At 35.1% G+C, this 13,338-nt stretch overlaps 1 protein-coding gene across 6 annotated transcripts in view; it reads right to left on the reverse strand.

Annotated features, from left to right (window-relative positions):
• U2SURP (U2 snRNP associated SURP domain containing) overlaps window positions 1-13,338 on the reverse strand; it is a 77,024-nt gene that overhangs the window by 41,441 nt on the left and 22,245 nt on the right. For 5 of the 6 annotated variants that reach the window (XR_004437306.1, XM_033212406.1, XM_033212407.1 and 2 more), the window contains exons 11-19: window positions 12,749-12,914; window positions 12,347-12,558; window positions 11,383-11,426; window positions 8,170-8,274; window positions 7,022-7,088; window positions 6,780-6,943; window positions 2,218-2,380; window positions 1,819-1,898; window positions 177-264 (exon numbers count right to left, since the gene is read on the reverse strand). Coding sequence is in view for 5 of the 6 variants with exons in the window: in XM_033212406.1 (XP_033068297.1) it covers window positions 177-264; window positions 1,819-1,898; window positions 2,218-2,380; window positions 6,780-6,943; window positions 7,022-7,088; window positions 8,170-8,274; window positions 11,383-11,426; window positions 12,347-12,558; window positions 12,749-12,914 (1,089 nt within the window). In the remaining variant the exon portion in view is untranslated. The remainder of the gene's footprint in view (window positions 1-176; window positions 265-1,818; window positions 1,899-2,217; window positions 2,381-6,779; window positions 6,944-7,021; window positions 7,089-8,169; window positions 8,275-11,382; window positions 11,427-12,346; window positions 12,559-12,748; window positions 12,915-13,338) is intronic. The other variant, XM_033212408.1, reaches the window with a different exon arrangement.

The raw sequence follows: 13,338 nt of genomic DNA on the forward strand, positions 1-13,338 counted from the left end.
AATTTTTGATTTTGATAAAAACAAAAATGACAGAATTTTAAAACAGTAACTTCTGCAACATCTAAGTTTTAATTTTATGTCTCATACTTGTCTTATGTACTTTTCTAGCCCTTCAAGGCCCTCTCCCCCGACCCATTTAAAACACTAGGGCAAAAATAGTAAAACAATAAACATACCTTAAAGTTTTCAGATTGTAAATGGCCTTGAATTGTACGATAGGTGGCATTGAGGTCTGAAAATATCTGACATAACTTTGTTTCAAAACTGAAATTCAAACAATACATTCTTTAAAATAAAATCTGTTTAAAATTCCTTTCCCCTTCAGCATGCCAGCCAACGAAAACCCCTCCTGAACTTAAAATACCTATGAATTAATCAAGAAATTATTAAAAATCAAAAACTAGGTGTTTAAACTCTAAAACCGTAACTGAATTGCTTTAACTCTTATTACTCTGAATTTTTCTCCTACAAACTCCCCAACAGTCCCTATTATCTTCCTTTATAAGCAAGAAACGTTACATCTAGGATATGTTGAACCATCTCATCCAACTTCTTTATTTTATGAAACAGAAAACTTAGAAAAGTGACTCATCCAAGCCAAAAAAACTAATAGCAGACATATGAGTAGGACTCAGATCTCTAAATTTCTTTTCAGAGCAACTTCCTAGGGAAAAGCTTCCCTTTGCCTAATTCAAAAAATAAACACAGAGAGCTCTGGGGAACTGAGAAAAAGTTACACTTTTTTTTTTTTTTTGAGACGGAGTTTGGCTCTTGTCACCCAGGCTAGAGTGCAATGGCGCAATCTCAGCTCACTGTAACCTCCGCCTCCCAGGTTCAAGCAATTCTCCTGCCTCAGCTTCCTGAGTAGCTGGGATTACAGGGCTACACCACCACACCTGGCCAATCTTTGTATTTTTACTAGAGAGGGGGGTTTCACCACGTTCGTCAGGGTGGTCTCGAACTTCTGACCTTAGGTAATCAGCCCTTCTCAGCCTCCCAAAGTGCTGAGATTACAGGTGTGAGCCACTGTGCCCGGCTAAGTTATACATTAATTATAATACAGCAACATAACTTCCTTTTGCCTTAGGAAACATTAGCAATGAACTAAAATCAATATGCTGAGGATCAGAAGAGAATGCAGATTCTATAGTTAATAGTATGTCTTTGGTTTCTTATGTCTGCCAGTATATATACTGTTTCTATTTATTATATGAATAGCTAGATATGCAATAAAAATAAAGTTCTCTTTAACACCACCTATTTGTTCTACTGTCAATAACTAAGAAAGTGATATGATATAAAATCTTTCCAAAATATTGGTAATTTAGCTTAAGTTTAAGCCAATTTTTTAAAAAAATTCTACAAACCATGAAGAAATTCAAATTAGTCTTCCCTCAGTATCCATGGGGGGACTAGTTCCAAGACCCTCCATGGATACCAAAATCCAGTTGCTCAAGTTCTTGATTGAAAATGACATAATATTCACCTGTAACCTATCCACATCTTCCCATGTGTTAAATCATCTCTAGGTTACTTACAATACCTGATACAATGTAAATGCTGTGCAGAGTTTTCATTACTGTATCGTTTAGAAAACGACAAGGAAAAACGTCTGTACGTGTTTGGTACAGATACAATTTTTCTTCTCAAATATTTTCAATTTGTGGTTGGTTGAATTCACGGATAACAAACCCACAGACATGGAGGGCTGGCTGTATTTCTTATTCTTGGAGGATGTTAACAAAACAATCCTCTTTTCTGAACTCCTTACCCTTAAACGCTTTATTTCAGGAATATCAGTTATATCATTATACTTACAATTTTCTATAATATGAAGCATTAGCAACTTTGGCTGAAGAGTTGTACAAAACATCAGAAACCAAATATAATCTGGCAATCTATAATACCAAAAGATAACACAAAATAGGTTAATATAAGGCTAATGTTTAGCTATAATTTAATAATGGCTACTAATTAGAAGAGTTATATGAAACTATCACCACAACCATGACTTTGGCAGGGATGAAATTTGTTAACTCATTTACATTTCAATTTGTTTACAACTTGTATGTTAATGAATCTAAATATCCAAGCAGAAGTAACATAAGACTGCATGGGAAAAATTTCATCAGTCAAGTTCTTTGTGCAAAAAGGAAACCACTTCTAATCCCTAAAGACATCAACTATCTCCCCTTTTCTTAAAATTCATTCCCATACCTTTTTAGGAAGGGGTGTCTTTAAGATGGACAACGACTCAGTAATGCAATCCACTATTTCTTCAGCAGCTTCAGCATTATTAAGACAGAAAACCATTGCATCTCCAATATCATTTTTCCTTGGAGTTAATCCCCGCAAGATTTCTTCCAGTTTATCCCTCTGTCTGAACATAAATTGTTTTAACTTATAAATACTTAGATACAATTTCAAATGCCACTGTAGTTTTTGCTCACAAACTAACTTCTTTAAAACCTACTCACATAAAATAATTCTGAAGACTGTAATAAGTTAAGTCTGACTTGTGTTGTGTCCCCCAAAATTGTTATAATTTTTTGAAGAACATATATAAGAAAGAATACTCCGTAGAACTAATAAAAGATACCAATGTTTTCCGCTTACAAATTAAGTAAATTTAAAATCATGGGCATTTCTTCAAGAGTCTTTAAGAGCACCCCACTCTTACCATCCCATGATACTAAAAAATTTTCATGTTCTTTACTCCCCTTCTTTGAAGGATGTCTATTACTTTAGCACTTCTGCCTGGGATTAGGACAGGCTAATTTTTTCTGTAAAGGAAAAGACTGGCTGGGTGCAGTGGCTCATGCCTGTAATCCCAGCACTCTGGGAGGTCGAGGTGGGTGGATCATGAGCTCAAGAGATCGAGACCATCCTGGCCAACATGGTGAAAACCCATCCCTACTAAAAATATAAAAATTAGCCGCCGGGCACGGTGGCTCAAGCCTGTAATCCCAGCACTTTGGGAGGCCGAGGCGGGCGGATCACGAGGTCAGGAGATCGAGACCATCCTGGCTAATGCGGTGAAACCCCGTCTCTACTAAAAAATACAAAAAATTAGCCGGGCGTGGTGGCAGCACCTGTAGTCCCAGCTACTGGGGAGGCTGAGGCAGGAGAATGGCGGGAACCCGGGAGGCGGAGCTTGCAGTGAGCCAAGATCACGCCACTGCACTCCAGCCTGGGCAACAGAGTGAGACTCCTATCAAAAAAAAAAAAATTAGCCAAGCGCAGTGGTGGGCGTCTGTAATCCCAGCTACTCAGGAGGCTGAGGCAGGAAAACAGATTGGAACTGGGAGGCGGAGGTTGCAGTGAGCCAAGATCGCGCCATTGCACTCCAGCCTGGGTGACAAAGCAAGATTCTGTCTAGATAAAAAAAAAAAAAAAAAGATTATAAATATTTTAGGCTTTGAAGGCCATATGATCTCTATCCTCCTGCTGGTACAGCACCAAAGCAGCCAGACAACATGTACGGAAGGGGACTGACTGTATTTCAATAAAACTTTATTTTCCAAAACAGGAGGCAGCCATATTTAGCCTATGAGCTGAGTTTGCAGATCTTAGGATTACAGTGATTATGCACATACATCTTCAGAAGTAAATACACTCAAATAGTATCGCGCTCCATTGGCAAATGCTCTCATAGACAATGAATCAATGCAGCAAGTATTAAGATTTATAGACTGCAGTGAAGTACATAACGGCATATGGATTCGGTCACAAACCACCGCAATACAGCAAATATCGCAATACAGAGAATCACACAAGTTTTTTGGTGTCCAAGAACATGTAAAAGTTATGTTTATACCATACTATAATCTATTAAGTCCGCAATAGCAGTATGTCTAAAAAAAAATGTATACATTACTTTAAAAATACTTTCTTGTTAAAAATGCTAACAATCATCTGAATTCTCAGTGAGTCATAGTATTTTTGCTGGTGGAAGGTTTTGCCTTAATGCTGATGGCTGCTAACTCATCAGGGTGGTGGTAGGTGAAGGTTGGGGTGGATGCAGCAATTTCTTAAACAACAATGAAGTTTGCCGCATCAACTGACTCATCACAGGGGATTTCTCTGCAGCACGAGATGTTGTTTGTTAACATTTTAGCCAGAGGAGGAGAATGTCTTTCCAAACTGTAGTCAATCCTCTCAAACCCTGCACTGCTTTATCAACTAAGTGTATGCCTATCCTAAATCCTTTCATTTCAACAATGTTCACAGCTTCTTCATCAGAAGTAGATTCCATCTCAAGAAACCACTTAATTTGCTCATCCCTAACAAGCAACTCCTCATTTATTAAAGTTTTATCATGAGATCACAGCAATTGAGTCCCATCTTTGAGCTCTACTTCTAATTCTAGTTCCCTTGCTATTTCTACCATATCTGGAGTTATTTCCTCTACTAAAGTCTTAAATCCCTCAAAGTCATCCATGAGGGACTAACTTCTTCCAAGCTCCTGTTGATGTTGATTTCATTTTATACACAAAAAAACTGAAACTGATTTTTTTTCATTTCTTTTTAATAGAGATGGGTCTCAATATATTGCTCAGACTGGTCTTGAACTCCTGGCCTCAAGCTATCCTCTTGCCTCGGCCTTCCATAGTGCTGGGATTACAGATGTGAGCCACCACACCTGGCCCACAAATGTTCTCAATGGCACTTGGAATGGTAAATGCTTTCCGCAAGCTTTCTAACTGACCTTTTCCCAGACCCATTGGAGGAATCACTATTTATGGCAGCCACAGCCTTATGAAATACATTTCTTAAATAATAAGACTAAAAGGTCAAAATTACTCCTTGAACAATGGGATACAGAATGGATAACGTGTTAACAGGCATGAAAACAACTTAATCTCTTTGTACATCTCCATCAGAGATCTTCAGTGATCAGGTACACTGTCAATGAGCAGTATTATTTTGAGAAAAATCATTTTATTGAGGTCTCAATAGTGGGCTTAAAATATTCAGTAAACCATGCTGTAAACAGATATGCTGTCATCCAGGCTTTGTCATTCCATTTATAGAGCACAGGCAGAGCTGATTTAGCATAATTCTTAATGGTCCTAGGATTTTTGGAATGGTAAATGAGCACTGGCTTCAACTTAGAGTCACCAGCTGCATTAGCCCCTAATAAGAGAGTCAGCCTGTCCTTTGAAGCTTTTAACCCAGGCAGTGACTTCCCCTCTCTAGCTATAAAAGTGCTAAATTACATTTTCTTACAATAAAAGGCTGTTTTGTCTACACTGAAAATGTGATTTAGTGTAGCCACCTTCATCAATGACCTTAGATCTTCTGGATAATTTGCTACAGCATCTACATCAGCACTTGCTGCTTCACCTTGAACTTTTATATTATGAAGATGGCTTCTTTCCTTAAACCTCATGAACTAATCACTGCTAGCTTCAAAATTTATCTTCTGGAGCTTCCTCACCTCTGTTTCCACAGAATTGCAGAGAGTGGGCCTTGCTCAGGATTAGGCTTTGGCATAAGGGAATGCTACGGCTGGTGTGATCTTCTATCCAGACCACCAAAACTTTCTATCAGTAATAAGGCTGTTTTGCTTCCTTATCATTCTTATCATTCATGTGTTCATTGGAGGATCACTTTTAATTTCCTTTAAAAACTCTTCCTTTGTATTCATAACTTGGCTCACTGTTTGGTGCAAGAGGCCTAGCTTTCAGCCTACCTCATCTTTTGACATGCCTTCCTAACTAAGCTTAATCATTCTAGCTTTTGATTTAATGTGAGAGAAGTAAGACTCTTCCTTTCACTTGAATACTCAAGAGGCCATTGTGGGATTATTAACTGGCCTAATTTCAATAGTGTTATGTCTCAAGAAATAGGGAGGCCTAAAGGGAGGGAAAGATGGGAACACAGCTAGTCACTGGAGCAGTCAGAACACACATTTTTTAAGTTCATCTTCTTATAAGACCACAGTTCGTAGTGCCCCAAAACAATCAAAGATCACTGATCACCATAATGGATATAATAATGAAAAAGTTTGAGCTATTGTGAGAATTATGAAAATGTGACAGAGACACAAAGTAAGCACATGCTGTTTGAAAAATGACAACAGACTGGTTTGACGTAGGGTTGCCACAAACTTTCAATTTATAAAAAACACTCTATCTGCAGAGCACAGTAAGTCAAAGCACACTAAAACTACATATGTCTGTATTTAATTATATATTCTAAAAATGCTTTTAGCCAATTTTTTCCCATGAGGTATACAGGATGTCCTCTGAACATTTAATGTTTCTGCTTCTTCAACCAGCTACTTGCACTGTACAATTGCTAAGTAAGACTAATAACAACACATACTTCCATGGTAGCCATCTCACAGCTCACCACACAACGTAAATGAAGTGTGAAAGTTACCATGAAGGGGCTTTGCATAGCCACGATATGATCCCACTAGCCACACAATAGTTCTTTCTCTTTATGCTGCATTCAGAGAATCAAGAATTCTAGGAATCCCCCAATAATTTCTGTAAGAATCTGAAGTACTCCAATGCTAAAGAAAGAAGTCAACCATGTTTAAGAGATCATCACTAATTTTACCAGGAGAAAAGTCAAGGACAATAGGACATATACCTATACTTGTTAAGATGTTTAAAATTATAAAGCACATGATGAAAGATGCTACTATTTCAAACATTCACAAGTGAAAAAAAATTTATTTTAGGGTTAACATCTTAACAAGACCATTAATTAAAGCAACCATTACAGTGACTTTTCTGAATATATAATAGAAAGGAAAAATATCTTACTCTTCCTTAAGTGCTCCCTTTTTACTAGGTTCCTCTACAAAAGCTTCTGTTTCTTGCTCTTCTGACATTCCATGCAAGTACGGATTTAACGGTGGTGGCCTCCAAAAAGATCCATTTTTGAACATACGAAAATCTTCCGTACGCCATTTAGTTGGAGAATCTCCCTAACAAACATTTAGAGAGTTATTATAAAGGTCTAATTACTCAGAGTCAAAATTAACAAAGTAATTGATTCTACTTGCCTGCAGAATAGAATAAAGCTTCCACCTATAGTAAACATGGGCTGGTGTCTGGTTTTCAAATAAGAACCTAAACAAAACAAACAAACATTAAACACCATATTCTTCAACAAAGAGCTATCTTCAATTAAATATAAATGAGAAGTACTATTTGCCTATTTAGTTCTAAATAAAACAAAAATAAAGATCCCTAAAGAGAACCTCACCCACTGCCATCCACTACCTATCCCCATTCCCTTACTCCAGTCCTAAACTGCCTTAGTGACTGACATTAATAATCAGAAGGCATGCATCATACTGAGTCTTACGATCGTTTTTATTGAACACTTGCATGGCAGATACTGTGTCTGGCAATGGAGAGATTTTCCCAATATATAATTACAAAAGCAGTGATTTTATACTATTTAAGGGTTAAACTATTGTTTTAGAATTATGTAACAGTTCAGAGGATAAGCAATTTATTTTAAAACTCATTTGTTCAACTGTATCTCACTTATGATTCCTTCACCGAAAAGCATAATGAAATGTATTTTCCTCCTAGAGAATGCTAAAAACAATACTATTCAATTAACCAAATCAAAATCTAATGGAAAATTGGTCTCAATACATTCTACTCTGATTACTAAAACTGCCTTCCCATCCCATTGCAGAACTAATCCCATACTTTTAGAACTTTATTCTTGGAAATATTTTTAATTCTAATAAATTAAAAGTAGTTTTAAGCTGCATGCCTGAAGATAAAATATGGCAAATACAAACAATGGAATATTATTTGGCCTTAAAAAAGGAAATCCCGATACATGCTATAATACGGATGAATCCCAAGGACATTATGCTAAATGAAATAAGCCAGTCACAAAAGGATAAATATTGTATGATTATACTCATATGAGTTTACCTAATCAAATTACTAAGAGACAGAAAACAGAATGGCACTGCCGGGGCTAAGGGGCCAGAAGACTGAGGAGTTACTGTTTCACGGGTAAAGAGTTTCATTTTGGAAGATGAAAAAAGTTCTGGAGATGGATGGTGGTGATGGCTGCACAACAACGTGAATGTACTTAATGACAATGAACTGTATACTTAAAAATGGCTAAAATGGGAAATTTTCTGTTACATATATTTCAACACAATTTTTTAAAAATGCACACCTGAACATAGGATTGTTGATTTCTCTGTTCATAATCATAGCTTCAAACATTGGCCCTTCACGTACAACAAACTCTATCATTCGATGTATCAGGGCGAGCAAATTCCTACAACAACAACACAGTTAAAGAAAATGGATTCAGACCTACCACTATATAAAACTACACTTGACCTAAGTTACTATAATTGTGCAGAAAATGATTATTCTGCTGACTAACACCAAATTTAATACCAAAAAAGTAACCTGGAGCATACGTTAATGCCTTGTGCATTAAGAGGGTGTGGGGCAGTGGGAGTAGGGAAGTGGGAGGGGATGGAAAGGTGAGGGAGGGTAGGAAACCACAATATAACCTCATAGTAATATTTACTTTTCTAAATGTCACTTAATTTTATTTTCCAAAAGTAAAACATTAAATTATAAATCACAACTAATTGGAAAGTTGTAAATATTGATATATAAAATCAGTAAGTTTGAGCCTGCATGTTATCACAGCCATCTAGAAATTCACACTATCTCAGTTAAAAAAAAAAAAAAAATTCCTAAACCAAGCACTTTTGTGGTGCTACTGAAATGTTATAACCATGACTATAATTTATAAAAATGCAAAACTACCTAACAAGTTTAAGGCCTGATTTAATAAAAAATCCATCCAACTCCTGTGTTTTTCTGGTACACATACCAGATGGAGTTTTTATTAAATCTGACCTTTAATGAGGCAACATCCCTTTGGACCACACTTCAAACTAGTTCACGATTCATGAAATGGATAATTCTGCCTGTATATTATCTTTTTTCCCTCCAAAACAAGAGAGATTGGTATGCCTATACACTATAAATCAATGAAGAAATTATGTTGCCAAAGACTTATACTACTCTTTCCAAAATATTGCAAAATGGGGCACATGGTGAGATGCCCTTCCCATTTTCTGTAACAATTATTTTCCAAATACCAAAATAAACATATGTGAGTAATTTTTTAGTACAGTCGTTTTATTGACTGAACTCATAGGAAGTCTTTATCTGAAGCTGGGTCCTAAAATCATGTGATATTTTATTAGACTCCAAACACAATTTTGGACATTGATTATGGCGTCGGGCTCAAAATGACTCAGCTTATTTATAAGCTGCTTTTGATTTTTCATTTCACCAGTCCACCAGCATACACAGTTGGCAAATAACAATCGGGAAAAGCAAAAGGATATTGGCTCTTGGTACATGGCACACACTAAATTACACCTTTAGCATTCCCAGCTCAAATTACTTCATATAACTGCTAGAATGTAAATAAATATATAGTTATAGAATAAGACAGACTTTTTTGGCTCCATAATGCCCTATTTCAGAGTACATAAACAATAAAATAATCTATCTCATGGTGGCTATAATTGTTTTCTCATAGCTTTCAAACAAACCTACTTAAAATGAAATCTCTACATAGTGAAAAAAATTTAACCCTAAAGGAAGTAAAAAAAAAAAATGTATCACAGTTTAAATCTTTACAAAGGGGAAATTATGCATTTAAAACTACTAATTCAACCCTAAATTGTTAAAACAAAAAACTAAAAACATTGCTTAATTTTAAATTTAAAAATTATTTTTCTTTCACAGAAGTAATTGCTCTGCAAATACGCAGTTCCTCAACATTCATATGATTAATGACATTATTTTGAAGGAAGGGAGATAATGTAAAGTTATGATTCAATTCCAAAACTCCCCACTGATATGAGCCAAATTAAAGCTAAGGGAAATTTTATGTATAAGACTAATTACTAGGTGGACAAACGCTATACACCCAGAAACTTGTGTGAATTAAGTCAAAAGCAACTTGACTTTAGCATTTAAGATAGAGGAAAATTGTTTAGCAAGTTTAAAAACAAAGGATTCATCCTAATGGTGAGTGAAGACTTTCGGCAAAACGCACACTCAATATTGTTTAGAAATACGGTGAGCCACATACATGTAAAGCTACCACTAGATATGTGCTTTTTTGAATGCTACAAAAATACTATCCTGTGAATGCTTTTATCAGTGGGGAAAAACCCACTTAGTTTTAAACAGGCTTGTAACTGATAAAATTAAAAGTTTATAAGTATTTTTAAAATGTTTCATGATTATTTAAAATCAAAATCTGACAATTAATTATTAACTTGATTTCAAGATTACTAAAGAACTGTAATCACATTCTTCTTCCTTAAGGATTGTGTTTATTTTAAAAATGGTGACTTTTCTATTAAACAGTGTAGTACAAAAAGATGATATATTTAAAGTGCATTATAATTTTAAAATGGTAATTATCTTATTCTGGGCAACAATAACCAAAAAAAAAACAAAAAAAAAAACAAAAAATTGTCTCTCAGTTATAATAAAACCACATTTATTGGAGTTGATCGTACCAATGTCTGGTCAAAAACTGTATACTTTCCCAATCCATCCCATGATGTTTTCCTGGTCCCCCGCTGCCGCAGACAGTTCAGCTGGTGTTGCTCACCAAGGCCAATGTCAAAGAGAATTTGGTATTCTTTTGTGTTCATTTATTATTCAACCAGTGTTGTGTTCCTGTGTTTGGGAAAAGGCTTAGCTTGACTGAGCAAGAGCATACCTACAGCATGAACTCTTCTGCTTTAACAGTGTGTTGAAAGAGAAAAAAAAGGAAGAAAGGAAAATAAAAGAATTCCAAATACCTTTGTTATCATGAAAAGAAAGTTTCAAGTATGTCCAGTGTTCATGACAATAATAGGAATTTCTTCTTAAAATCAATTAAAAAAAAAAAAACCAAAACAAAACAAAGCTATGCCATCAGTAAGGAGAACTCAAACCAACGTTATATATTAAATGCAGATAATTCAGAAAACAAGAAAAAAATAACAACAGATTGAGTAAAACTGTAATGTTATCTGAAATTTAAGATACATTTAAAACATCTATTTTCCCATAACAATAGTCTATTGTCTGACTCCAAATCAGAGCTAATACATTCTAACTAGTCAAACTATAAACATTCCCTACAGTGATAACAATAAAAACAAAAAAGATATTGCCATAAAATTGCACAGTATACAAAAGTTAGTTAAATTTCACACATCCCCCCAAAAAGTACTGGGAAGGAACCATTGCTCAGTCAAGATACTACCTTTTCCTCAACACCATTTCTTTTTAAATTCAGAAGGGGATATTGTCTATATTTAGATCAGTAATAATAAAGAAAAACATGTACCTTTCTGTTGGGATAACCACTTTGACTATGGCTTGCGACAGAGTCTGTATATGAAGTCACATCAGATAATAAACATAGAATATGTGAGTATTGTTAACAAGTAACAAGCAAAAATATACATATGCATTGAAAATACTACATATCTAATCACAAGTTTTGCAGGCAATCACTGCATTTGAAGTCATTATACACTAAGCAATTACATAAATGCAAATGGATGTGTTCAGTGAACAATAAATGTTCACTAAATGCAAAGAATCAGAACATTCCTGCCAGAATGCACATCAATGCACTGAAATAGGTACTACACTGAGAATTATCAGATAAAGATTTTAATTTGTGAAATAATTAACTGTTTGCCTCTGACCATACAGTTCGCTACTTTGTTCCCAAGCCTTTAAAACCAGCCCTGTCGTTTTAAGTGTAATTAATTCATAATAGAACCAACAAATTCTTATAACTTGAAATTAAGTTGGTTTTTGTTTACTAAAAAGAAAATACTCACCCTTGGCTTTTACTAGATTATTTTTTAAAAACCACATAAATCTTCTCAAATATTCTAATACCTCAGACCTAGCTGCCATCCAAACAATAACTACTTAGGAGGTCTTTCTAATTGAAATTTCTAATTGAAATGTCACTTAACCAAATACAAAATATCACTTTCTCAGAACAAAGTAAATTTAGATACTACACTTAAGCAAATCTGGATAGAACACCGGACAAAGGAAAAAAAACTTAACGAGTGGTCAAAAAAGGAATGGTAGCCACAAATAAAAACATGACCTAGTATTTCAAATATAGGGTTTCCACGGGCTAAGGCAGGGAACACATCTACTTATTTCTTTAAAAGTTGCCAAACAGAATTACACACACATTTTCTTTAAAATTGTTGAAAAGAAATACTACCACAGTTTTAGTATTTACAAATTAGATGCGGCCTTATGTCCATTTTTAAAATTACCTTCTCAAAATCCTCTTTGTTTTTAGGTGGCGGTAACATAGGAGCATTAGGGTTTTTTAACCTCTCTCTAGGCTGCGCATTAAAAGGCAGTCCGGATGGAGGTGGGGGAAGCGTATGTTCCATCATAGAAGGCGGAATGTATATTGGATGTGGAGGAATAGGTACAGCTTTACCCCAACCTAACTTCATTTCAAAAGACATAATCATTTTTCCTACAAGAAAGAAATGAAAGGTCACTTTGTTAACTCTCAAAAGTTTCCAAATAAAATCTTTCTGGTGAGTTGAAATAATTTTCATTTTAACCTCTCCATTTCAGGTCCAATCCTTCCTAGTTTTTATAAATACTTTTCCAAACCAAAGAAATATCTGAATTGTATAAATGGGTAATAAAAACATTCTTACCATTCAAATTTTTTAAAGCTCTTTCAGCATCTCTTCTATTCATAAAGGCCACAAAGCCACAATTTCTCTCTCTGGCTCTTTCTTCATCAGTTCTAGGCCACATGATTTTCACACTGGCTAATGGTCCAAATCTTCCAAACTCTTGGCACAGCATTTCTTCATTCATCTATTAAAAAGGGTAGGAGATTTTTATTATGCAAAAAAGGGAAAAGAAAAAATTATTTTCAGAAAACAAAGTAGTTTTTTACAAAATGAAAAGCAACATAGCAACATGCTTCAATTTTCCATTCAAGTACCAGGAACGCTACACAAGTAAAATCCCATGTGGGGCATTCATACATCATTTCATACTATAAATATTCTGGTTTATTTAAGATGCCAGGGTGGGCAAGTTCAGCGGATAGAGAAATCAAAATCACTTTTACTCCCTATCTTCCTTTGCTTTAAGGTCCTGGATCTAAGTAAGACGTTTTATAGTGACGGTTTGTTTAGGCATTTAGTAACATTTTTCAAGCAGACTTGGTTAGTACATTTAAATTAAGGAGGAAATATTTATTGACAATGAAGAAAAAAAGGATCTAATCATCTGT

This window comes from Trachypithecus francoisi, unplaced genomic scaffold, assembly GCF_009764315.1.
Source record: "Trachypithecus francoisi isolate TF-2019V2 unplaced genomic scaffold, Tfra_2.0 Lachesis_group0, whole genome shotgun sequence".
Lineage (NCBI taxonomy): Eukaryota > Metazoa > Chordata > Mammalia > Primates > Cercopithecidae > Trachypithecus > Trachypithecus francoisi.